General features: G+C 33.3%; 4 protein-coding genes and 1 pseudogene across 4 annotated transcripts; 2 read left to right on the forward strand and 3 right to left on the reverse strand.

Annotated features, from left to right (window-relative positions):
- Nucleotides 1-277: 277 nt before the first annotated feature.
- Nucleotides 278-801, reverse strand: LOC120156357. The gene has a single exon (XM_039167675.1). It carries the CDS (start codon nucleotides 698-700, stop codon nucleotides 443-445), a length of 258 nt encoding a protein of 85 aa, XP_039023606.1. The 5' UTR covers nucleotides 701-801; the 3' UTR covers nucleotides 278-442.
- Nucleotides 802-10,562: 9,761 nt separating this feature from the next.
- LOC120156346 (actin-related protein 5-like) lies at nucleotides 10,563-11,280 on the forward strand. Its single transcript, XM_039167668.1, has 2 exons — nucleotides 10,563-10,888; nucleotides 10,978-11,280. The coding sequence occupies exons 1-2, from the start codon at nucleotides 10,595-10,597 to the stop codon at nucleotides 11,104-11,106; spliced, it is 423 nt and encodes a 140-aa protein (XP_039023599.1). The 5' UTR covers nucleotides 10,563-10,594; the 3' UTR covers nucleotides 11,107-11,280.
- Nucleotides 11,281-12,473: 1,193 nt separating this feature from the next.
- LOC120156370 (protein FIZZY-RELATED 3-like) lies at nucleotides 12,474-14,406 on the forward strand. The gene is given in 7 exon segments (XM_039167682.1): nucleotides 12,474-12,963; nucleotides 12,966-12,985; nucleotides 13,057-13,284; nucleotides 13,372-13,614; nucleotides 13,694-14,053; nucleotides 14,146-14,214; nucleotides 14,314-14,406. Coding segments are annotated over 7 exon segments (1,449 nt in total). The 5' UTR covers nucleotides 12,474-12,488; the 3' UTR covers nucleotides 14,368-14,406.
- A 204-nt stretch (nucleotides 14,407-14,610) lies between these two features.
- On the reverse strand, nucleotides 14,611-16,885 carry LOC120156368 (annotated as a pseudogene).
- A 6,032-nt stretch (nucleotides 16,886-22,917) lies between these two features.
- Nucleotides 22,918-26,032, reverse strand: LOC120156369 (telomere repeat-binding protein 3-like). Its single transcript, XM_039167680.1, has 9 exons — nucleotides 25,926-26,032; nucleotides 25,026-25,827; nucleotides 24,730-24,939; nucleotides 24,565-24,627; nucleotides 24,392-24,471; nucleotides 24,043-24,287; nucleotides 23,619-23,936; nucleotides 23,473-23,536; nucleotides 22,918-23,326 (listed from the first exon to the last, which is right to left on the reverse strand). The coding sequence occupies exons 1-9, from the start codon at nucleotides 26,004-26,006 to the stop codon at nucleotides 23,102-23,104; spliced, it is 2,088 nt and encodes a 695-aa protein (XP_039023611.1). The 5' UTR covers nucleotides 26,007-26,032; the 3' UTR covers nucleotides 22,918-23,101.
- Nucleotides 26,033-26,708: the final 676 nt, after the last annotated feature.

Genomic DNA, 26,708 nt, shown 5'->3' on the forward strand with positions numbered 1-26,708 from the left:
ACATATTTGGATGAAATTAGGGGTAAAATCGTAATATTTAAAAGTTTAGAGACTAATTTAAAAATAGTATCATAGTTTAGGAATGGAGTTAGAATGTTCAAAAGTTTAATGACTAATTTAGAATGATAGTCATAGCTTAGGGATAAATTTAGAACATTCAAAACTTAGGATCTATCTAAAATGAAAGTTATAGTTTGAAGACATATGATATAAATAGTTGATCATTTGATGGAAGTAACAATTGCATCAACAAGAACCCATCATATCTACTCAAAGGGAGAAGATTCATTACCTCTTACAAATAAAATAAAAATCCCAAGAGCCTAATTCTAGTCCTAAAATCTCTATATACATGTGTATATATATTGTTGTTGCTTGGACGCCATTAATAAATCCAAAATCCCAAGCTTTGTTCTCTCGAGATTAAATTTCAGAATTCGGTTCAAGAATCGGCGCAATCACGCCAGCAGACGAGCATGGCAACGCAGCGCCGCATGATGTAGAACCGAGCTCTTTGTTCCTTCACTAACTTGGCACATTTCCTCGTGAAGGCGCATCGTTTCGCCGCCGCCGCCGGCGTACTCCTCACCGTGAAAGACGACGAATTCGATGACGAAGAGAAGCTTTCTCTCTTCGAAAGCTTCCATTTTTCGTCCAAGAAGAAGCTACGCGGCGTTGTGGTTGAAGAAGATGAATCCATGAAAAACCCCAGAAAGAGAAACGGGAAGTTGAGCTTTTTTCAGCTGAGAAACAGATCAAAGATGTGTTTTTTTTGGAAGAAAGGGAGGGTTTTTTGAGAGATCAGTGGGGTGGAATCAGAAGTGAAAATCTGGATTTTGAGAGGATTTGGATCACCATTTATAATAGAGTTAAGGTTGGAAATAGAAAAATTAAAAATAATAAAGATAAGGGTAAACTACGTGTTTAGTACCTAAACGGTCAGTTTTAGTTCGTTTTAGTATCTAAACTTTCATTTTTTTTTAAATCATACATAATGTATAGTTTATATTTTATTTTAGTACCCGTCGTTAAAAACTTAACGAACGGGCTGACGTGGCATACCTTTGGTGGACGGACAACCAATTTGAACGACGGACCACTAGATAATGATGAGTCGACCAACATAATCAAGTTTCAGACCCATCGGACGATGGAGCATTGAGATCGGAAGATGAATAAATCGAAGAGTTCATTGTTGATTTGGGGAGATTGAGGCGTTTTTCTGTAAAATGGAGGTCGGAATCATATTCATGGGGTCGAAAAGGTGCGGACTGAAAAGTTTGAGCTTCATCGACTGACGGATGCGATGATTGACAACTATAGACGCAATGACCGACAAGCTTGTTATTTAAGTTTTTAACGGCAGATACTAAAATGAAATAAAAACTAAACATTAAGTATACTTTTAAAAACTAAAACTTTAGGGATTAAAACATACAAAACTAATAATTTAGACATTAAAATTCTAAAACAGATAAAATCTGATAATTTAAGTAAACCTATAGTTTACCATAAAAATAAAATGGTAAACAGATGGTGTGGCTGTAGGTATCACCTGGCCTTCTTTTACCTCGAAATAATTTAAATATATTCTAATAAAATATAAATCAAAATTTATTTTTTTAGATATGATATCAAGTAAATTTAGTTTTTCTAATTGAATTCAAACTCAAAAATTAGATTATGTTTGTTTAGAATTAAATGCAATTGAAGATAAAATTAAATTAAATTAAATAATAAAAATCGAGATAAAATCAGAATTACAGAATATAAGAGATAAATTTTTTGTTTGTTACATTAAAGTTTAGGTCGGGGTGGCTCCCAATCCAGGATTAGGGTATTCCTAAGATTCAACTGGGATTTACATATAACTTTACAGATTGTCCACTAAGAGTGACGGTGGTGGGATTCGAACTTGGACTTACAAGCTTAAATTCATAAATCTCAATCATTTAATGTTAATTTATGTAAAAAATTTATTTTAATTGTCCAATTGATTTAGTAAGATGAAGTACTATATCCTTTAAGTAAGGTCAATGTCAAATCCTAGCGTTTGTGAATGAAATAAATTGTGTTGAGAAAATCGTCTTTACTTCTGTAAAACCCGATCCAAATTAATCGATAAATAAATTAAATACTATTGGTTATAAAAATAAAGAGTAATAAAAATTTCCCTTTTGATAGTTGAGGAAAAAATTAGAGCACTTTGACTACTATTGTGAAGTAGTTTGTTTGATAGTGAATTTACAGTTAAAAACAAAAGTAAATTTTTAAGATATGATAAATTAAGATTTTTACTTGGGAAATTTTACAGTGCGGTACCTTTAATATACAGTTAAAAAAAGTGTTATCGGTTTTGTTATTATTTAAATAATAAAATTAGTAAAAAAAATTACCTAAAACATTATTATTTCTACCTAAAACATCAATATTTTTCTAACATTTTTGGTAAAATATCCAACAATAACAAAACTGGTAAAAAAATAACAAAACTTGTAGAAATAATAATATTTCTAATAAATTTTTATCGATTTTATTATTTAAATAATAACAAAACCGATAACACTATTTTTAGCCGTATATTAAGACACATGATCATTTCCATATTTACTTGGGTAAAAAGGAGTTGAATAATGAAGTGAGTCAGAGTTCCAAATGAAGATGTCTGTGGGGGAAAAAAGAAAGTGAATTTTTAAAAGCGGTAAAATCTCATTTAGGCTTTATATTTGAGCTGTAACTATAAATTTCTACTTCTATGTTAAAAAGAAGGGAAATTTCCTTTGAAATGACACAAGAAAGAAAATATTTCACTTTTGCCCTTGGAAATCAAAATTTTTAAAATAATATAACATAAATACATAGCACATTTAAAATTTGGGTAAAGTACACAAATAGTCCCCCGACTATAGGGCACTACTTTAATGAGTCTCATAATTGTTAAAAGTTACAAAATAGTCCCTCAACTATATGATGTTGCTTTGTTGCGTCCACTGACTATTAAAAGTTACAAAATGATTACACAATTATTCTTATATTCCAAACTCGTCCCTTTCTGTTAAAAAATTGATGGCAACCTAAATTGGGGTTAACCTGGTGAGTAAGATATGATAAAATCTGATCATAGAATCTTAAACGACTATCATATCTCAATCAACATGTTAACCTCCAACTTAGATTATCGTTAATTTTTTATCAGAAAATAACAAGTTTGGAACATATGAATAGTCATACAACTATTTCTTAACTTTTAATAGTCGAGGGACTCAATAAAGCAGCTCCCTATAGTTGGAGGACCATTTTATAACTTTTAATAGCCGAGTGACTCAATAAAATAACTCCCTATAATTTGAGGACCATTTGTATACTTTACCCTTAAAATTTATAAAAATAATATAACATATATTACACGAATGAAGATATATGAGAATCAAACTATAAAGTATATAAAAAATAGGGTAAATGATGCATTTAGTACCTAAACTATCAGTTTTGGTATATTTTAGTACTTAAGCTTTCATTTTTTTTTTCAAAAACATATATAATGTTTAGTTTTTATTTCATTTTAGTACCTCCGTGTTAAAAACTTGATGGAACTCTCATTTTTATGGGGTAAATTACATCATTCATCCCTCAACTATATTTTCACTCCTATTTTGGTACTAAAGTTTAGGATTTAGGGTTTAACTACTCAACTTTCATATTGCTCCTATTTTAATCACCCTAATTTATTTTATTAATAAATTTTGTGACATGACATTTTTATTATTATTTTATTAATATATATGTAAAAAATAAAAAAAAATTGAAAGTTAGAGTGATTAAATCAGGGGTAATTTGAAAGTTAAGTAATTAAATTAAAAAAATAAACTGTAGTGACCAGAGTAAGAGTGATAAGATAGTTGACTGATGATGATGCAATTTTCTCATAAAAAACGTGTCACGTGCAAATCACCCGTTAAGTTTGTAACGGTGAGGTACTAAAATGAAATAAAATCTAAATGTTAGGTATGATTTTGAAAAATTGAAGGTCTAGGTACTAAAACGGATAAAAACTGATAGTAATTTGAATACCCTATTTTGGTACTAAAGTTTAGGGTTTAACTACTCAACTTTCAAATTGCTCCTATTTTAATCACCCTAATTTATTTTATTAATAAATTTTGTGACATGACATTTTTATTATTATTTTATTAATATATATGTAAAAAATAAAAAAAATTGAAAGTTAGAGTGATTAAATCAGGGGTAATTTGAAAGTTAAGTAATTAAATTAAAAAAATAAACTGTAGTGACCAGAGTAAGAGTGATAAGATAGTTGACTGATGATGATGCAATTTTCTCATAAAAAACGTGTCACGTGCAAATCACCCGTTAAGTTTTTAACGGTGAGGTACTAAAATGAAATAAAATCTAGATGTTAGGTATGATTTTGAAAAATTGAAGGTCTAGGTACTAAAACGGATAAAAACTGATAGTAATTTGAATACCCTATTTTGGTACTAAAGTTTAGGGTTTAACTACTCAACTTTCAAATTGCTCCTATTTTAATCACCCTAATTTATTTTATTAATAAATTTTGTGACAGGACATTTTTATTATTATTTTATTAATATATATGTAAAAAATAAAAAAATTGAAAGTTAGAGTGATTAAATCAGGGGTAATTTGAAAGTTAAGTAATTAAATTAAAAAAATAAACTGTAGTGACCAGAGTAAGAGTGATAAGATAGTTGACTGATGATGATGCAATTTTCTCATAAAAAACGTGTCACGTGCAAATCACCCGTTAAGTTTTTAACGTTGAGGTATTAAAATGAAATAAAATCTACATGTTAGGTATGATTTTGAAAAATTGAAGGTCTAGGTACTAAAACGGATAAAAATGATAGTAATTTGAATACCCTATTTTGGTACTAAAGGTTAGGGTTTAACTACTCAACTTTCAAATTGCTCCTATTTTAATCACCCTAATTTATTTTATTAATAACTTTTATGACATGATATTTTTATTATTATTTTATTAATATATAAGTAAAAATAAAAAAAAATTAAAAGTTAGAGTTATTAAATCAGGAGTAATTTGAAAGTTAAGTAATTAAATTAAAAAATAAACTTTAGTGACAAGAGTAAGAGTGATAAGATAGTTGACTGACGATGATGCAATTTTCTCATAAAAAACGTGTCACGTGCAAATCACCCGTTAAGTTTTTAACAGTGAGGTACTAAAATGAAATAAAATCTAAATGTTAGGTATGATTTTGAAAAATTGAAGGTCTAGGTACTAAAACGGATAAAAACTGATAATAATTTGAATACCCTATTTTGGTACTAAAGTTTAGGGTTTAATTACTCAACTTTCAAATTGCTCCTATTTTAATCACCCTAATTTATTTTATTAATAACTTTTGTGACATGACATTTTTATTATTATTTTATTAATATATAACTAAAAATAAAAAAAATAAATTTAAAAGTTAGAGTTATTAAATCAGGAGTAGTTTGAAAGTTAAGTAATTAAATTAAAAAATAAACTTTAGTGACTAGAGTAAGAGTGATAAGATAGTTGACTGACGATGATGCAATTTTCTCATAAAAAACGTGTCATGTGCAAATCACCCGTTAAATTTTTAACAGTGAGGTACTAAAATGAAGTAAAATCTAAATATTAGGTATGATTTTAAAAAATTGAAGGTCTAGGTACTAAAACGGATAAAAAATGATAGTAATTTGAATACCCTATTTTGGTACTAAAGTTTAGGGTTTAATTACTCAACTTTCAAATTGCTCCTATTTTAATCACCCTAATTTATTTTATTAATAACTTTTGTGACATGACATTTTTATTATTATTTTATTAATATATAAGTAAAAATAAAAAAATAAATTTAAAAGTTAGAGTGATTAAATCAGGAGTAATTTGAAATTTGAGTAATTAAATTAAAAAAATAAACTTTAGTGACCAGAGTAAGAGTGATAAGATAGTTAACTGATGATGATGCAATTTTCTCATAAAAAACGTGTCACGTGCAAATCACCCGTTAAGTTTTTAACGGTGAGGTACTAAAATGAAATAAAAGCTAAATGTTAGGTATGATTTTGAAAAATTGAAGGTTTAGGTACTAAAACGGATCAAAACTGATAGTTTATGTACTAAATACATAATTTACCTTAAAATTAATATAAAATAAATTTTCATAATAATTAGATGTTAGATAAAGAGTTGGTAATGTTTTTGTATGTTGAAAATATCATATTTACGTGACGAAACAAGAAAAATCCAAACCCACCAATGAGTTAGGGTTGATAAATTTTGTAGAAATAACCTTCTCAGTGTCAGGCAGCTGGGAAATGACAAAACTCTTTGACACATCCAAATCCCCCAATCACACTCCCAACTACCTCGTGCATCAACGTCCAATTGTTGATGTATGTTGGAAATCGATATCATTGTTATTTTTTATTTTAAAACAAATTATAAAACGAGTTTGATTTAGAAAAAGGTCTTCTAGATAAATTCGTCGGAACTGTCAGTTTTTCATCGATCAAGGTCTTAAGATAAATTTTTCTATTTGTCGGAGTCTTCGGGTAACCTACATCCCTTAAATTATAGCTTCCAGTAAGCTACAACGTATAAATTATACTTTTAGACAATGTCTAACTATAAGATCTATCTAATATGTCAACTTATAAATAATCATAGAGATCATAAGACTGACACACGCTAAAATTGATTATAAACACCCTTTGACACAATCGAGGAGGACATTGGAACCCTTACGATTGATATATTGTCTCCTTCTTCTTCCTCATTCTGTGATCGACTCTCTTCCATACAAAAATATTGATCAACGACCATACAAAAATATTGATATATCGTCTCCTTCTCCTTCCTCATTTCGTGATCGACTCTCTTCCATACAAAAATATTGATCGACTCTCATACACACTTAAATAACAAACAAATATCCAATACATATTTATATATAAAAAAATTAATATTATATTATAACTTCGTATTTTTAAATTTCTAATACGACTTTTTAATTGTATCAGACCTAAAATCCTTCATTTGTTTTAGCTTATGTCACTTTTGTCCATGTTGTAGATCTAATTTATCATTTTTGTCCCTACTGTATTTTCGTATCAATTTAACCCTCAAAGTTATTTAATTGCATGATTCTATATTATACCCCCTAAATTAAAACCCAAAACTATAAACCCAAGTTAGAGTTTATGATTATGGGTTCTATGGTCATGGTTTAGGGTTTATAATTTAAAGTTTTAAGTTAGGGTTAGAGTTAGGGTATAGAATAATGCAATTGAGCAACTTCGAAGGCTAAACTGATGTAAAAATACGATAGGGACGAAAGTGATAAATTGAGTCTATTAAAGGGGAAAATGTTACCCTTTTGCCTTATAAATATATTATATATTATGAGTCATATGTCCTCAAACTATAATCCTCATTTTAAGTTGGTCCTTATAGTTTTGACTATTCCAATTTCATCTTCAAATTATGACTCTCATCTTAAAGTTGTCCTTAAACTTTTGAACATCCTAATTTCATTCCTAAACTATGACCCTTTTTATAAAATGGTCCCAAAACTTTTGAATCTTCCAATTTCATCCAAACATGTAATTAGTTTCAACCATCTATATTTTAACCTAAATTTTGTTTTTTTAAACATATAATAATATAACTTGACCTAACCATTTTTTATTAATAAGGGACATGATTAGTATATACATATTTTATGATAGAATAGGAATGTTCAAAAAGTGTGGGGGTCAATTTAGAATGAAAGTCATAGTTTGGGGATGAAATTGAAATGTTCAAAAGTTTAAGGATTAATTTAGAATGATAGTCATCTTTAAGGATGAAATTGAAACATTTGAAAGTTTTGGGACCGATTTTAAATGAAGATCATACTTTGAGAACATGTGATGCAATTAACTCTCTCCGTGTATATTAACAAAGTTAATAAACATGTGGTAGACTAAATGTTGAATTCAACCCAACAAAATTGTTTGTTTCTATGCATCAAGTGGCAGCTGTGAGCTGAAACTATTTCACATGCATGCATGTGAGTTTTCGAATACTTTCTTCATTATCCACATTATACCAACCTCTTTTGCAAAATAATCAAATTAATATCCATAAAAGAAAATCAGTCAAACATGTAGGGTTTGATTTGGAACAACACAACATGTTTTTCATGTTTTTTTTCTCTAATTAAGACCTTTTTTAATTACAATTTTTCATGCATGCATGTCCCTTAATCCTTGTCCATTTCCAAGGAATAGGGTTCCATCACCATAACAATAATGTTTCCTATGTTCCCTTTGTGCATTTTTATATACATACCTTAAATATATTATTCGAATTTAGATATAAATGTCAGATATTAGTTTCATATTCGATCACGCTTCGTCATTTGGAAAAAATATATATATACCAAATTAAGAATTTTAAGAGGATGGCATCAAAGATCATGGTGGGTAGGGATGCAACGGGCCGGGTTCAGGTATTAGTCCCCCCGTCCCCGTCTCCGTTTAAAAAACCCGTACTCGTCCCCGCTTAAAAACCCACGGGGATTTAAACGGGGATCCCCATCGGATAATCGGGGAAACGAGTATCCCTTTTAGCATAAACGGTTATTTAAACGGGTATATATATATTTAAATTAAATATATAAATATTATTATTTTTAATTTAAATTAAATTTATTAATATTATATATATATATATATATAATAATTATTTTTAATATTTATCGGACCGGGTAATCGGGGCAGGAATTACCAAACCCGTCCCCGTCTCCATTTAGCATAAACGGTTTTTCCCTGTCCCCGTCACCGTTTAACATAAACGGTTTTTCTCCATCCCCATTTAATTCGGTTTTCGATTTTCCTCGTCGAGTTCGGATTTTTTTACCATCCCTAATGGTGGGTTCTTAAGAAATTTTGTTTTGCTATAAATGTCGAATTTGGTAGAAATTTTGTGAGGGAATATTTGTTTTGCTTGTGACTATAATTAGTGGATGAGACCAGTCAAAGTAAATACAAAATCAATGTAAACAACACTAGAAAATTTTAACAATTCTTTATGTATGTATGCATGTATGCATGTATGCATGCATGCATGTATCACATGCAGGGAATCAAAAAATTAAATTAAGAAAATGAAGAGACGAGGCATCTATTGTCATGGGGTTGTTCATTTGGGATCTTTAATTTCTTAATAGTTCAAATCTAACAATTTTTTATATTTTATATTTAATTTAAAATTCATTTTTTATGAATTATTTTTATATATAACTTTAGCATGCCTCAATAATAACCAATAAATTCAATAATTAGAAAAAGGCTAAAATTAAAAAAAAAACTTAAACTATGTTGTTTTTTATTTTAAGTATTTAAATTATTTTTTGATAGAATTAGGTACTTAAACTATTATATATAATCAATTTAAGTACCTCGACTATTCTTTGGTCGAAAAATATATTTTTAATTGGAAAATTTTATGACTTAAAATAATTAATATAATAGTTTAAGTACCTAGTTAATCCAAAAAAATAGTTTAAGCATCGTACCTAAAGCAAAAGATAAGTGTAATTTAAGTACTTATTTTTTACTTTAAGCCATTAAAAATTTAAATAATTTTTTTTAAATATAATAATAAGGCTTATATAACAAATAAGTACCTAAAGTATACCCTATTTTTCATTTAAGTACATAAAGATATCTTTTTGGTCAAAATAAGTACTTAAGGTATTTTTTGATCAAAATATGTACCTAAAGTATTCATTTTTTTCATCTAAGTTCTTAAAGCATTCTTTTATTAATGCCACATGTCAATTATTTTTTGAACTTAGATGAAAAGTACCTATTTTGACATAAAAAATACTTTAAGTACTTATTTTGACCAAAAATATATTTTAAGTACTTAAATAAAAAAGAAAATATACTTTAGGTAATTATTTATTTATGATATAAGCCTAATAATAAAGATATTTCATTTAGAATTTAATTGATTGCAGTGGGTCAGTCGAGTCTATTGTTTTCAGCCCAATACTCTGTCATATTTAGCCCAAAAAATAAAAACTAAAATGAAAAATTCAATGAGGTGAACGTGGATCGAACACGTGACCTTCAATCTTCAGTCTGACTCTCTCCCAACTGAGCTATCCCCGCTGTTGATTTTGAAATCTGAATAAAATATTATTAAACCCTAACACAATGCGCTGCCTTCAGTTCTCCCAGAAGAACCCCCTCTCCCCTCAACTCTCACTCATTTCCGGTCCAAGAGAAACCCTAAATTCGGAGGCAAACGGATTACAATCGATTCCCTTCATCAACTCCCATCGTCATCGACAATGGCGAATATCTATTATGCATTGCTTTCTTGTCATTGATGGTATTGTTTTAGCCAAAGGCAAATGATTTCTATGCCTCAAACGCAGATTTTTGTCTCTACCTTTTTTCACGTTTAATTTTTCCTAGAAAAAAGGCATCCCCATCATATTGCGAGTTTACATTTAAACCGATTGCTTTATCTTTTTACAGGGAGAACCCTCCACTTTATCTCGAACAGATGCATACTAGATACAAAGAACTGTATGAGAAGGTCGAACAGCAGAAAAAACTCAAGACAAATGGAGGTCATACTAATGGGAGTAGTGTGTCCGGTGACGTCGGGCGTGGGGAAAGACTGAATGCAGCTCAGAGGGAAGAATCAGCTTTTGACCGAGGTAAAGGCGAGGATACTTTTGGTGCCAGAGACGAAGATTGGCAACTTTACAAACTAATGGGAAAAGATAACGATGATGATGATAATGGAGCTGATGAAGATGAAGCGGAGCTGGCCCGTGTTTGTTCTAGGCTCCAGGTCAGTTTCTTTCTCGTGGTATGTATTGATATATTTGAGATTTTCGAATATGAAAGATGAATCACTAGCTACATTCTCCGTTTCTGCAGGAGATAGACCCAACATTTGTGCCTAAACCCGAACCAGCACCTTCACAGCCGGCTACCGCCGAGGCACCACATGTTCGTCCACTCACCAAGGAAGACTTCCAAATTGTGCTTGGGGTCGAAAGGTTCTGATGTCCTGAAATATTATTCCTCCCGAACTTGGTCGGGATAGATCAAGCGGGGTTGGATGAGATGACCAGGGTCTCAATAAGAAGGTTGCCATCCAAGGATGAGGCACTGGAGAATAGGTTGACCAGTTCTATTTTTATGAATGGTGGGTGCAGTCTCTTTCCCGGTATAAACGAACGACTGATAAAATTTAGTGATCAAAATAAAGGTAAGAAGAAAATCGAATGATCAAATTTATAATTTATCCTTTTATTATAAGTGTTCTCATATTTTAAATAAACAACTTCTTTGCCATTTTTTTCATCCAATCATTAACAATCTAAATTAAATTTATAAAATCTTACTATAAAAATAATTTTTAATTATTTCATTCATAACATTAAGGTTTTAAATATATGATTTTATGCACAAATCGAACTGCCTTTAGTAATTAAAATAATTGTTATTATTTTTAGAGGTGTCGTCCCATGTTTGAGCATAAGTGACTGTAGGATATAAAAGTGATTTAATTTATGTCCAACCATATATAAAAAAGGACAAAAATGCATCGAGATCCCTATACTTTTGGGGGGAATCAATATGAGTCTCGTATTATTTTTCTCTCAATATGATCCTCTAATCAGAAAACAAACCTAATGTAACCCTTTTACTAAAGTTTTTCGTCGTTAATTGTTAAAGTGTTGATATAAATAGTTCACGTTGTTGACGTGACAATCAAGGATAATAGATTAATGTGACGGATGACATGGACAATTAGTTAAATAGGTAACTCAAATATGACAAATAAATTGTCATATTATCACCGTGGACCGCCATGTCAATACTATAACGGTCAACGAAAAAAAATGTTGATCAAATAGCTACACTGAATTTTTTTTCTAAGTTAGACGGCCACTGAATTTTTTTTCTAAGTTAGACGGCCACGTTGAGAAAAAATAATAAAAAACTACGTTAATATTCATATTTGGAAAATTATGGAAAAGGTAAAAAATAATTTAAAAGGTCACAAGCAACGGCTATTTGGCAATTTACACGGTAACTAAACCAGTCTGACAGGTCAATCAGCTCTATACTATATATTATTCATGGGAAAAAAAGTGACCGTTAGTACTAGAATCCCACGGATCACGTCGTTTTGAATTCATCAAAACCCAAAACGACATCCTTCCCGTTTTCGAAACATATAAAAGAAACAAGCATAAGCTCCTCTTTGAGCTACCAAAATTAAAATATTCGACCGTTGCAGATCTTCTTCTTCCTCCTTTCACGCTTTATCAAAGCAGGAAAGAAAAATCAGCTCCTTAAACAAAACCCTAGAGGAGCCTTTGATTTTCCTGCTAAAAACTCATTTTTTATTAGTTCCCAAGCTGATCGAAGCTCGAAAAATGGACTCTCCTCCGAGAAGAAAGAGTGGCTTGAACCTCCCTGCTGGGATGAACGAAACTTCACTACGGCTGGAAACTTCTGCTTCTTCCTTTCGTTCGATTTCGATATCTTCGCCTCGGATGATATCGAGTCTGACTTCACCTTCATCCTCGTCGAAATCGTCTATTTGTAGCGATAGGTTTATTCCTTGTAGATCCTCTTCGAGGCTGCACATGTTTGGGTTGATGGACAAGGAGTCGCCTGCTAAAGAAGGAGGGAATGAAGCTTATTCCAGGATTTTGAGATCCGAACTTTTCGGTCCTGATTTCGGTTCTTTTTCTCCTGCAGGTAAAAGTTCGCCGATGAGTCCGAACCGGAACTTATTGCGGTTCAAGGCCGAGCATTCGACGCCGAGCTCCCCGTATTCTCCTTTGCTTCTGGGACAGGACAGTGGATTCTCAAGTGAAACATCTACACCTCCCAAGCCCCCAAGGAAAGTCCCAAGACACCCCATAAGGTATGTTTGTCAGACTCGAACCCGATTTTTTAGAATTCGATAACACCGACTAAAATGTCGAAGGAATCCAGGTCCTCGACGCCCCGTCGCTTCAAGATGACTTCTATCTGAATCTTGCCGATTGGTCGTCTCAGAATGTACTTGCAGTTGGGTTGGGAACTTGTGTTTATTTGTGGACTGCATCAAATAGCAGAGTTACCAAGTTGTGTGATTTGGGACCAAATGATAGTGTGTGTGCTGTTCAATGGACCCGGGAAGGTTCCTACATATCGATCGGTACGAATCTCGGTCAAGTTCAGGTATGTAACTGTCGATTTCATATTCGATTCGCCATCCTAGTGGGTAAATACAGTCACATTTAAGCACTTCTGGTCTTGTATGGATAGGTATGGGATGGAACTCAGTGCAAGAGGGTCCGAACGATGGGCGGACATCAAACGAGAACTGGTGTCCTGGCTTGGAATTCACGGACACTATCATCCGGAAGCAGGGATCGTAACATTCTTCAGCATGATCTTCGAGTTCCGAGTGACTATGTCAGCAAGCTTGTTGGACACAAATCTGAGGTCTGTGGATTGAAATGGTCACACGACGACCGTGAACTTGCATCTGGTGGGAACGATAATCAGGTAACCATGAATTCGTTTCTTTTTCTATCTTTTTATCCCGGAGACATAGCAAACTGCTTAAACAATTTTGCCGGTGCAGCTTTTGGTCTGGAACCAGCATTCGCAGCAGCCGGTTCTTAAACTGACGGAACACACGGCTGCTGTCAAAGCCATTGCTTGGTCACCCCATCAAAGCAACCTTCTCGCATCGGGTGGTGGAACCGCGGATCGATGTATCCGGTTTTGGAACACGACAAATGGTCATCAACTGAACCACATAGACACAGGGAGCCAAGTATGCAATCTATCATGGAGCAAGAATGTGAATGAACTGGTTAGCACTCATGGATATTCTCAGAACCAAATCATGGTGTGGAAGTATCCTTCAATGGCAAAGGTCGCGACACTAACTGGACATAGTCTTCGAGTCCTCTATCTCGCCATGTCGCCCGACGGACAGGTAATGTTTGCCCCCAACGATTAACAAATCGAACTCTCGTATATCAAAAACAATTTATCGGGTAAAAGAATAATCGTATTTCGTCTTCGCAGACCATAGTGACCGGTGCAGGGGACGAGACCTTGAGGTTTTGGAATGTCTTCCCTTCTGTGAAATCACAAGTAAGCATCGCTAAAACAAGAATTCTTAAGCTCATTTGTTTTGTTCTTTGAGCTTCCATTCTTAACTATATTTCACTCTTTCTGTTTGTCCATTTTCAGACACCAGTTAAAGACACAGGACTCATGTCTTTAGGACGAACCTACATACGATGACTCGACGAGGCTCGAATTTCGTATATTTCATTGTAAATGGACACTTCTGCAGATGATTTTTTCATTATTTTGCAAATATAATTGTTTTTTTCTTCCATGCATATATAAAACTAGTCTCTTTACTATTGAAACTTGTTAAAAATTAGTACCTTTACTATTGAAACTTGTTCGGAATAGTCCCTGTACAATTGGCACAATCCCTATAATAGAGGGGACTAAATGGATCAACTTATACCCTTCTTTGTAAACAATATCAATTTCCAGTCCATCATTAAATCGTAACTACCGATGGCTGCCATCCGAATGCAAAGAGGCGGGAACCCAAGTCGAGAGTGCGTAAACGGTTCGACCCTTCCATCCTTGAATCAACCAGCGGTTATCCTCGTCGACTACAAAGTCCTTGTGGTAGCATGTATCCACCCTCTCCTTTGCTGTCTTCATGATCTCTTCATTCAGTGGCAACTGCCTGAGACCGGCCCTTGTATTCCTCATCTGCCACTGCTTGTAAGTCTCGGGCCTCTCGATCCTTTCTGCACCCTCGCATGCGATGACATTCATTGCCTCCCACCCGAATATATCTCTCTCGATCAGCATCCTTTCCGGAATTTCAGGAGGCACGTTAGTTTCGAGCATATCGAATAAAGTAGAATAGTGGAAGAGAGCCTCCCTGAATCTCGTGATAAAGAACGGCGCGGTGTAGGCACCATTCACAACTCCCAATATGAAAACATCAGGATTCATCTTCCTGATCAAGTTGAGAACTTTATTCCTCGGACTCTCGACAATCACAGTCTCATCAAGTACATTTCTAAGCCTGTACATACAGTTTACAACAACCACCTCGTCACGGTCAATACCAAGGTTCTCGATTTGAACGGTGTCCCATTTTTGTGCAATAGCATGGAACTCGAATGGAACTTTGAAAGTCCTTGCATAGTTCACAAGACGGCGCCCTGTCTCCTCGACCCTTTCTGCCGGGCGGAAACCCGGTTGTGGAAAATCAATCCCTGTAATCCTCAGCTTAGGTGGTCCTCCAGGTCTAGACGAGAGACGTCGTATAAGGCAAGGCCACTGGAAGCCATATAGAATACCAAAATCAATAATATGAAGCCTAGTTGCAGTTTCTGCTAGATTCATTATCGTCTTATTCGAGAAGAAATTTGATAGCTTTCTGAAAGGACAAGCAGCAAGATACAGATGGTAAGCTTTCAAAACATCAGCAGCCGAAGTCGGCTTCGTGATAAGGGCAGTGTAAATCCGTGTCCCGGAACCAGCTAATCGTGTCTCAAGGCCATCGATGAAATAGTGAGCCACCCTCTGCATCCCATCACCCATAGGTGAAGAATGCTGCCTGATTTGCTTCATCAGCTCATTTGCATTCCTCCGATCATCAGTTGCAACGGCTTGCGCACAAAGAGTTAACAGAGCTCTCAGATCCACCATATTCCTTTTACCTCCGTATTTCTTCGCACAACCCTTTCCACCATCAGACCCTTTCGCTTTTCCGTTGTGCTGCGCACTCTTGCTCGTTTCATCTTGCAAAACTTTTTGAAGATCAGTTACACTTTCACAATTTCGGGGCTTACAGAGGATTCGGTACACACTAAAGACTGCTTGTTACTCCTGCCACTCTGTAAACTCGAATCCTCCGAATAAGGGTTCTTCTTTCCCCTCGATCTGTCTCGAGAGATCTCAATCCTCTCCACCTTATCTACCACATCTTTAGCCTCTTCCTTCAGCTCTTTGGGTAACAATCTGTCGTCCTGAATGCGGACAAGCAGACTCCCATTCGGAAGGAACTTACTTGCTTCCTCAAACCCCTTTCTAAATTGTATGGCTGACTCGCTGTCGCTAAATATTTCCGGAATCCTTAAAGTACTCAACGGAGAATCGGCAACGCCATTGAACTGGCCTGAGCTTCGAGTTGAACTGGCCTGAGACGAGATGTTTAAAGACCTTTGCTCATTGAAATCACGGTTGTACCCGGGATTGACTACATTGCTGCTACTAAAGCCACTGATGCTTGCACTACTACAACTTGAACAACTTTGATCATGACTTCCATCAGAGCTTTCTCGGTTGCGATCGGCATAAAGGTTCAACTCGTATCCAGCAGAAGGCGGATATGTTTTCCGAGAACCTCGTAAAACGACTTCTCCGCAGCCTGAAGTGCTGCTGAGGACTCTTTAAACATACATGTCTTATCCCCCATATCTTCTTCCATTAGCATCTGACTAATGTACTTCAGAACCTCATCGCTAAAGTCGTAATCCTCGTGTGAATCTCCTTCATAGACCCCACTCGAGGAAGGCTCGACATCTCCGGGGATCGGAACAGGTTCCATAGGAGCAACAACATCAACACCATTTCCATTCTTAAACCGGTTATCGAAATCCCGACCGGATAAGGCCAACACCGAACAGTCATTTAGTCCGACTCGGTCTACCGGCCCGACGAAACTATAAACTCCCTTCAACCATCCATCCATGACTATCAAAATCCGAAATTCTGAACTTCTAAAGGCAAATACTTCACCAAACAAACCTGGGGGGGCGGGGGAAACAGAAATTCCAACATTAAATCAAAATGTTTCTTCCATTCTCAAAACTCCCAAAAACATCAAAACAAGACACCATCAAACATAGGAAAATCTGGGTTTGAAATGAAACTAAAAAAGATAACTTCTTTGAAGAGAAATGAAACCAGAAATGAACATACCTATATATACGAACATACCTATATATATACATCAACTATGAACAAAACAAGATTCTTTGATGTCTTAAAAAAAACAACCTTGAAAACCCACCAGATTGCTATGAAACTTTGTAAGAAAATGGAAGGGAGAAGATCAATATGTCGATTGAGATACAATATCCTTTTAAGACTCTAAGATCAAATTTTATTTTATTTTAATCATCAAGTTAATATTAAGCCCATACTGTTGTCAAATTTTTAATGAACAAGGATGAGTTTGAAACATACTAAATAAGCGAGTGATTATTTTATAACTTTTAATATTCGGTTGACTCAACAAAACAACACTCAACTGTCAATATATCATTATGTAACTTTTAATAGTCGGAGACTTAACAAAGTATCGTCTTATAATTGAGGGAAATAATTTTATAAAAAATTATTTTTATATAATTTAATGATCTTTAACATAATTTTTTCATTATTATTAATGAAAAACACACATATATATTATTATATTAATTTCACGTATTTTACTAAAATTTAAATATAATATTTTACTATTTAGTTAATAATTTAAATCGGACCGAATAAAATCAACCTAAATAATAAATATGTACAAATCGTGATTTAAAAAATTGTTTTTTAATGAGAAATTGGTAATGGGTGAAATAATTGGTTCCAAAATGCCATTGTTGGGAAGTGATTTGCTTCATTTTTGGGACCATTGTTGTTTGTTACAAGTTAATATGGATAAAGATCTTATTTTTAAACATTAAAATAATAATTATTGAACTTTCATAATTGGTTAAATGAGTTATTTTTAAAAATTAAAAGTTATAAAATAGTCCTCCAACAATAAGAGGTTGTTTTATTGAGTCCATCGACTATTAAAAATTACAAAATAGTCATCTGACTATTCATATGTTCTAAACTCGTCATTTTTCGTTAAAAAGTTTACGATAGTCTGAGCTGAACCTTAACATGTTGACTGGGATATGATAGTCGTTTGAGATTCTAGAATCATATTTTATCATATCTGAGTCAATAGGTTAATATCCATCTCAGTCTGTCGTCAATTTTTTAACAGAAAAAACGAGTTTTGAACACATAAATAATCGGGTGATCATTTTGTAACTATATTTCTTTTTATCATTGAGATCACTCAAAGAATCGATAAATTCAAACCTAATTTATGAAGAAATTTTAAAAACCAAAATTGAAATTGAAATTATTCAACTTGTTTAGGTCACATGTCATTGTCATTTGTGTACTATTTCAAGTTTTAATCGTAACGATGTAAACAAATGAAAGATCGAAAAGATTGTACTTGTAATAAATTTCTATACTTAAATGATCTTTCTAATCACTAAAATTTTAAAAGTTATAAAATGATCATTAAATTTAATCAAATTATTACAAAAGGGTTATTAAAGTTATTTAATTGTTATAAAATAGTCCATAAATTTTCTCAAAATTTATTATTATTTTATACCCTACAATGAATATTTTATAATAATTTGATGAATCTAACCACTATTTTATATTCTCGAAAACTTCATTACCATCATTTATGTATTTTACTAAAAAAATATTTATATGCCCAAAATTCTGAATGATTTTTTAACTTTGGGACACACTTTGATTTGTTATCACCATCTTTTGGATTAGCATTTTCATTAATTGCTGACTTATTGAGTGATAAGATGGGAATAATTACACATTTATTAAATTTGGTAAACCCTTGTTTCATATTTATCAGGATTATAGGATAAAAAGAAACTTTTAATTGATATGATGTGATGAGATATTAAATTTTTTGGTTAAGTACATAAATGATCCCTTAATTATAGGATATTGCTTTATTAAGTCTCTCAACTATTAAAAGATATAAAATGGTCCTCTAACTATAGGTAATTGCTTTGTTGAGTCCCTTAACTTTTAAAAGTTACAAAATGGTCACACGGCTATTCATTATGTCCTGAGCTCATCATGTTCCATTAAAAATTTGATGACAGTCTGAGATGTATGTTAACTTGCTAATTGAGATATAATAAAATATGATCTTATAATCTCAAATGACTATCATATCTCAGTCAGCATGTTAACGTCCAACTCAGATGGTCGTTCGTTTTTTAATGGAAAAGGACGAGTTTGAAGCATAATGAATTGTCGGGTGACCATTTTGTAACTTTTAAAAGTCGAGAGACTCAACAAAGTAACTCCATATAATAGAGGGATCATATTATAACTTTTAATAGTTAAGGGACTCAATAAAGTGGTATCTTATAGTCGGGGGATCATTTGTTTACTTTCCTTATTAATTTTTTGGGTGAACTACGCGTTTAGTACCTAAACTATTAGTTTTGATCCGTTTTAGTATTTAAACTTTTAACAAAATCAAAACCATACCTAACATTTAGTGTTTTGTTTCATTTTAGTACCTCTGTCGTTAACAACTTAACGGACATGCTCCCCGATCGTCGCATCTACAATTATCGATCATCGCATCCGTCGATCGATGAAGCCCAAACTTTCTAGTATGTACCTTTTTGACCCCTGAACACGATTCCGACCCCTATTTCATTGAGAAACACCTCAATCTCCACAAACCGATAATGGCATTTTCTATTTCTTCATCCTTGATCTCCATGACCCACAGTTTGATGGGTCTAAAATTGAATTATGTTGGTCGACTCTTCATCCTCTCATGCTCTACCGTTTGGATTGGTCGTCCGTCCATTGGAGCTATGCGACGTCAACTCGTCCGCTAAATTTTTAATGGTGGGGTACTAAAATGAAACAAAACCTAAACGTTAGGTATTGTTTTAAAAAAAATGAAAATTTAGGTATTAAACTGGACCAAAACTAATAGTTTAGGTATTAAACTTGCATCTTACCTTAAATTTTTTAAAAGTATGTCTAGAGTTTAAATATGATGTTATAAATTATATTTTTTTAGGGATAGACCGAGTAGGGTTTGACGGAGTCAGAACAGAACACATGATTTTATGTCAAGGGATAAACTTATAAAATTTTAAAGTTGAGTGAACTTATATAATTTTAGTGGAGATGAAAATATATTTCTAATATAAAATACAAAGAAAATATCTAAAATATATAAGAATTTAAATTTTAGGGGGGAAACCGCCCCCCCTCGGTTCATCACTGGGCAGGGCAATTGCCCTCTGAAAGTTTAAAGTTTTTATATAATTTAGATATTTTTTGTATTTTCTATTAATAGTCTATTTTTGTCCCTAAAATTTTATAGTTTGTTCTCATAGTGTAAAATTTTATGTCTATTCTTGAACTCTCTTAATAATAATTTTTTAATAATACTCAATTTAAATTAATCATTTAATGCAAAATGATCCCCTATTATAGGGCGATGCTTTGTTGATTCCCCCGACTATTAAAAGTTACAAAATGATCACCCTACTATTCATATGTTCCAAACTCTTAATTTTTTGTTAAAAAACTGATAGCAGTATGAACTAGACATTAACTTATTAATTGAGATATGATATTATTTGAGATTTTAAGATCATATTTTATCTATCACAGTCAACAGGTTAACGTCTAACTAAAATTTCGTCAATTTTTTAATAGAAAGTGATCAAGTTTAGAACATATAAATAATCAGGCGATCATTTTGTAATTTTTATTTGTTGAAGGACTGAATAAAGCAGTATCTTATAATCAAGGGATCATTTCGTAACTTTTAGTTGGAGACTCAATAAAATATCACTCTATAATTGGGACCATTTATATTCTTTATCGTTGGTTTTATTGATGTAGTAGTTCGTTTTTAATTGAGATAATAATATATTAGTTTTTATTATTTATATATTTTATCAATTTAATATTACAAGTTAATTTTGGATAAATTATAAGTTTAGTACTTAAATTGTCAGTTTTAATATGTTTTAGTACCTAAACTTTTAATTTTTTCAAAATCATACGTGAAGTTTAGTTTTTTTTATTTTAGTACCCTCCGTTCAAAAATCAATTTTTTATTTTATTTTAGTACCTCCGTTCAAAATTTATCGTTAAGTTTTGAAAAGATTGAAAGTGTAGGTACTAAAAAGGATCAAAATCGATAGTTTAAGTACTAAACACGTTAAGTTTTTAACGGTGCGATACTAAAATGAAAACTACACATTAAGTATGATTTTGAAAAAAATAAAAGTTCAAGTTATTAAATGATCAAAACTAATAGTTTAAATAGTGAATGTGTAGTTTACCTTTTAATTTTTCAAACTTGGTGGTCATAACACCAACCTAACCACATGCTTAATAAAGTTATAAACGTTTAAGTAACCAAACTAACATTTTTAAGATTACTTTATTTATTGAGAATAACTTTGTATTAAATATCATAATTTATGATTTTCAGCACAAAAATTGAAGAATCTCACGGTAATAATAAAGAAATATATAATCAAATTAACCAACGTGATTTAATTCAAGTGGTAAACAATTTAATATCGTGTAGGTAATATTTTATGTTTGGGTTTTTTTATATATAAAAAATTTTCACTAAAAGAATCATCCGTTAAAATCAGATATATGACCTGAATCGATCCAAATTAATAAGACGAAGCCTTGAAACTGAAAGACAAAAAAAAAATACATAATCAAATTAAAGGTTGCGTAGATATTGTGCCCACGGCTCTCTTAATGTTGATTTTAAAACATTAACTTAAAGATTTGACTCTTTTCAATATAAAAATCCTCGGTCTTAATATAACATAAAATGGGGTAAATTATAAGTTTAGTATCTGATCTATTAATTTTGTTTTATTTTAATACTTTTAATTTTTTAATAAAAAATGACGAGTTTAGAATATATGAATAGTCAGATGATTATTTTGTAATATTTAATAGTCGATGAACTCAATAAAGCAACATTTTACTATCAGAAGACCATTTTTTGTAACTTTTTATAGTTAATAAACTCAATAAAACAATGTCTTATTATCGATACATAATTTATGTACTTTACCTTTAAAAATATTAAAGAAAAAAAATAATTTTCTCACTCCTATTTTGCTCACTGGAGTCTAAATTTTTTTTCACTCCTATTTTGATCATTAAAATTTAAATAAAAAAATTAGCTGACCCTATTCTCATATGAAATGAGATGAGGGGAGGTAAAGTAGTAGACTGCCCTCAGTGCCAAATTAAGAACAGCTTCCGTGAAAGACCTCTGGCAGTCAGAATTATGAATTGCCCACCGTGAAAGACCTCTGGCAGCCAGAATTATGAATTGCCCACCGTAGGACTCGATCCCACAACCACAAAATTAAGAGCCTTACGCTCTACCAACTGAGCTGGACGGGCAAGTCTGGTTATTAAAATTTAAATCTTTTAGTTTAATTACTTAATTTTCAAATTGCTCTTAATCTAATCACTCTAACTTTTAAATTTAATTTTTTTATTTTAATTATATATTAATAAAATAATAATTAAAATGTCATGTCAAAAAAATTATGAATAAAATAAATTAAGTGATTAAAACGATAGCAATTTGATAGTTGAGTAATTAAATTGAAAATTTTTAAACTTTAGTGACCAAAATAAGATAAACAATCTACAATCATCACAACTCAAAGGTTACTACAAAGATTAGTTTCAATAATTAGTCTTACAAAGAAGTATTAATTGAATCAATGAACAACCTATTCCCATATATAATGGAGTGAGGGGAGGTAGGATAGTAGACTACCCCCAACGTCAGGTTGAGAGCAGCTTCACTGGGAGACCTCCAGTATTATGAATTGCCCACCGTGGGACTCGATCTCACGACCACAAGGTTGCCTTGCACTAGTGTAAAAATATGGTTAGAGCAAATCTTATTCTCGTCGAATTTTCATTTACAGAGCTATCAATTGGCTTCAATGGTTCTCTGGAAGCTGGGAAATGAATCAAGTGAGTAGCAATGTGTGTGTGAGGAAATATTACATGACAATGTGAATCAAATTTGTACATGTTTCTTTCTTTCTCCCTCTCTTGGCCAATGTTTTACCTTTTCTTTTTACACCGGAGCGGTCGGAACCGTAGTCGCGACTCCGTTTCCATCTGATTCCTTGTCTGTGATCCTCAAAGTCCCAGGTTGAGGTTTGCCTTGTGGTTTAGCTTGATGCTGAGACCAGTGTGCATGTGCAGCCAAGACCCTGTCCAAGAGTTCCTGCGGTACCGGCTGCCCTCGTCGTTGCTGCGGGGAGATTTTCGCCGTGTGAACCAATGTTTTCCATTTATCCTGCAGGTGGTATCGGCGTGTTATTAGCACCATTCGATACGAATAAAACCGACAAGATATACCCACGGCATAAGACTTGTTACATCGATACATCCCAGAAATTAGATTACTTTCTCGAACTAATGCTTGTTGTTCAAGTACAATACCTTCAAATCCACGTAAGTTCGATGATCGGCATTCTCGAAAGCTCGCAATTTAATATCGCGCCACCTACAGAAAACCCGATGAATTTAGTTTTAGAAACTCAACATCTTTATAAGCATGCATTCTCTTCAAGTATGTGATGACACACCTTCCAGTACCAAGCTCTTCAACTGCCTGTACCAATGCTTCTACTTCTAAGACTGAAAACGGCCTCCTAGTTCGACGCTGTGCAAGCTCGGGTTTTCGAGCTTTCGAGCTGGCAGGGATGACGGACAGTGCCTCGGCATTCATTGCTGGAACAGGAACTAAAGCTCTTAACTCCGACAGACTTTGATCAGTTAGAGCGTCAGTTAGGGAGGAAACCGGTTCGTGATTAGTATCCACAGGATGTGCTGAATTGGTCAGTAAAAGCGGGTGAGATGCGGCATCGGAAATCCCTGTATCTACTACCAGAGTGGCTGGAAATCTGGAAATCAGATGCTTGTTACTCAAACTATCAAAGGTATAGGTAAATCACAATGTATATAAATGAAATAAAATCACAACATTCTATATTGAAGCATCGAAATCACCTTGTTAAAGTTTCAGGACCTTTATCACATGATATCGGAAGGGACGCTTCTTCAGAGCACACAGGCGGAGGAGCTTTTGTAGGACCAGGCTCCAACGTGAAACCAATAGAATCCAGATTATCTTCACAGGAAATACCAGTCTGCGATAGAGTTCGGTTATCATCTCTCACTTTCTTCCCTTCAAGAAGTACCCCGACACGGATTCCACCTCCAAGTAAGGCAGTCACCGCCTCGAAAACAGTCCTCTGCACGTATTTAAGTAACATCGGTGGTAAAAAGTGTTAGAAACTATTCGTTAATTAAATAAAACTATATTCGTCGACGAAAAAATAACACAGCACTTCCATACCTTCAGTGAACCGACTGTTGTACTTTCTGGAACCTCGATATAAAGTTCCGGAATTCTAAACGACTTAATGCTGAATCTCACTGTATAAGAACAACACTCAAATAAGACATTTTCCAAAACAACAGTAAACGTCAACGATTTACACACAACAGTCCGTAAAAAATTATCCGTACCGTGAGAATCCTTGCACTGGTGGGATGCTTTGTTACCTGTAAGCAAGGGGGGTATCCGACATGCTACGTGAGCAAAATAAAGTAGTTTAGCAAGACTAGTTAAATCTTGATCTTGAAATCCGTAAACCATAAAATACGAATAAGGTAAATGAAGAAGGGAAGCACCTCCATGCGACATCAAAGCAGAACTACCCTTGTCTCCATCCACAACCTTCTGCGGTGAATTACAAACACTTTCACTACTGATTCCACCATCAGAAGTTACTATCGAGCTACGGTCAAAGAGTTTCCTCCTTTTGTAGAGCACGTCGTATTGATATCTGTCGTGATTATAGTAGGCCTTCCGCTTATGATACAGAGGCTTCATTCCTCCATCTAGGAAAACACAAAAAACGGAATCCATAAAGAAATGTTTATGAAGTTCGAAGTAAGATGTAAACCATGCAATGAACACTACTCACCAGCTTTACAATGATCAGAATCCTTCAACTTAGGACCAACTTTCCAATACTTGGATGCCAGCAACTTCCTTATCCTTCGATCTCCAATTCGTGACGGAGGCCTCGAAGCCTTAAATCTATATCTAAGTCCATTAAATCTAGAAAAGTTTTCGTCATCATCTTTACTACCAAACTTAATATTATTCCTATGTCTTGAAAAAGAAGCATTAGGAATGCGGTCTTTCCAGGACGCTCGTTTAGAATTAACGGGTTCAACATGATCTTTCAAGGGGCAAGTATTAGCAATACTCGACTTCCCGATGTCCAAACCCTTACCATTTCTCTCTTGCTTAAACCCACTCCCAGTTTTACCATCACAGAAATCCCCGAGATCAGGGGTGCATAGATCCCTGTCACCATGAAAATTTTCATAGGCTGCTGCATTTCCGTTGCGAATCATAGACTTCACATCGCCACTTTTTTGCTCCGAGCAAGCAGGCCGTGCCTTGATCAAACCACGATCCAAAATGGCATCATTTCCAGAAGGTTTAAATCCCTTCACATTGTCACTGTTTTCGGTAGTCGACTCAGATACTTCACAGCTTCCTTGCTCAACACATTCGGTTTTCAACGTTTTATCATCATCGGAATGAATTTCCTGTTTAACAACATCTTTACCTATAGAAACACGATCATGTCCTTCCGACGCATTGATGCAAGCCGCACTCTCGCTCTCCTGCAACAACTTCCCGGCTAAAGAAGCTAACAATTCAAATGCACAAATCTGACTGTCATCGACATCCCGCCTACTCCGATACCTCCTCTGTAACCGACACAACAACCATCGACGTATTCATCAAGTTAGATCAAAATTCAACATGATCAAACCTACCAAATGACCAAGAAAAGAACTAAACATACCCGATTCGATCGAGGGGCACGAGGCACGATCGGGACATCAAAGGTATCGAATCCGTAATCTAATCTCTTCTTAAACACCATATCTCAGGCTAACCGGCATGTAAAGTTACAAATTCACTGCATATAAACAAATCAAACATATATCAGAATAATTTCATAGATAAAACCAAAACAAAACCTTATAATTAGAAAGAAAAAAAACCCCAGAAAATTACAGATCCAAGAGAGAAGAATATAGTTGCGTAACTTTGATAAAAAAAAATTATATTTCCACAGTGCAATTTAAATTTGATTGGAAATCTTAAAGTCAAACAAGAATCTAAACCATTAAACAAAAGAGGGTTCGAATTTATTCTTCTTATTTTTCTTCATTTTCTTAAATAAGAAGTATAAACTAAAATCAAAATCCCATAAACCTCCAAATTCACCAGAAATTCTAAAATTTTCCGTCAAAATTTCCGAAACAAAAAGTGAAAAGAAAAACCCGGGTCAGATCTCGACCCGAACCGCAGCTATAATCGAAATTCACTTGTTTAAAAATCATTACGCGTCGTAATTCAGTATAATTCAACACAAAAAAACATTAAAAAAATGAAAAGAAATCCAACAATTCAAGTACAGAAACAATCGGAAATTCATGATGCAATAAGAAAAGAAACTCGCCTTTCAAACTGAAACGATCTTCTGTTTCTTAAAAACACAACATATATTCAAATGTACAGAAAACAATTGAAAAAAATGAAGATTTTGCCGAGAAAATTCCTTGAGGAACAATGATCGGAG

The sequence above is a fragment of the Hibiscus syriacus genome, unplaced genomic scaffold, assembly GCF_006381635.1.
Source record: "Hibiscus syriacus cultivar Baekdansim isolate YM2019G1 unplaced genomic scaffold, ASM638163v2 tig00111215_pilon, whole genome shotgun sequence".
NCBI lineage: Eukaryota > Viridiplantae > Streptophyta > Magnoliopsida > Malvales > Malvaceae > Hibiscus > Hibiscus syriacus.

Coding starts and splice junctions, on each gene's coding strand:
- LOC120156357 (XM_039167675.1), bottom strand. CDS start 700: ATGGATTCATCTTCTTCAACCACAACGCCGCGTAGCTTCTTCTTGGAC.
- LOC120156346 (XM_039167668.1), top strand. CDS start 10,595: ATGCATACTAGATACAAAGAACTGTATGAGAAGGTCGAACAGCAGAAA. Junction 10,889..10,977: donor GTGTTTGTTCTAGGCTCCAG/GTCAGTTTCTTT, acceptor CCGTTTCTGCAG/GAGATAGACCCAACATTTGT.
- LOC120156369 (XM_039167680.1), bottom strand. CDS start 26,006: ATGGTGTTTAAGAAGAGATTAGATTACGGATTCGATACCTTTGATGTC. Junction 25,828..25,925: donor GTGCCCCTCGATCGAATCGG/GTATGTTTAGTT, acceptor TGTCGGTTACAG/AGGAGGTATCGGAGTAGGCG. Junction 23,937..24,042: donor GGTCCTGAAACTTTAACAAG/GTGATTTCGATG, acceptor TCTGATTTCCAG/ATTTCCAGCCACTCTGGTAG.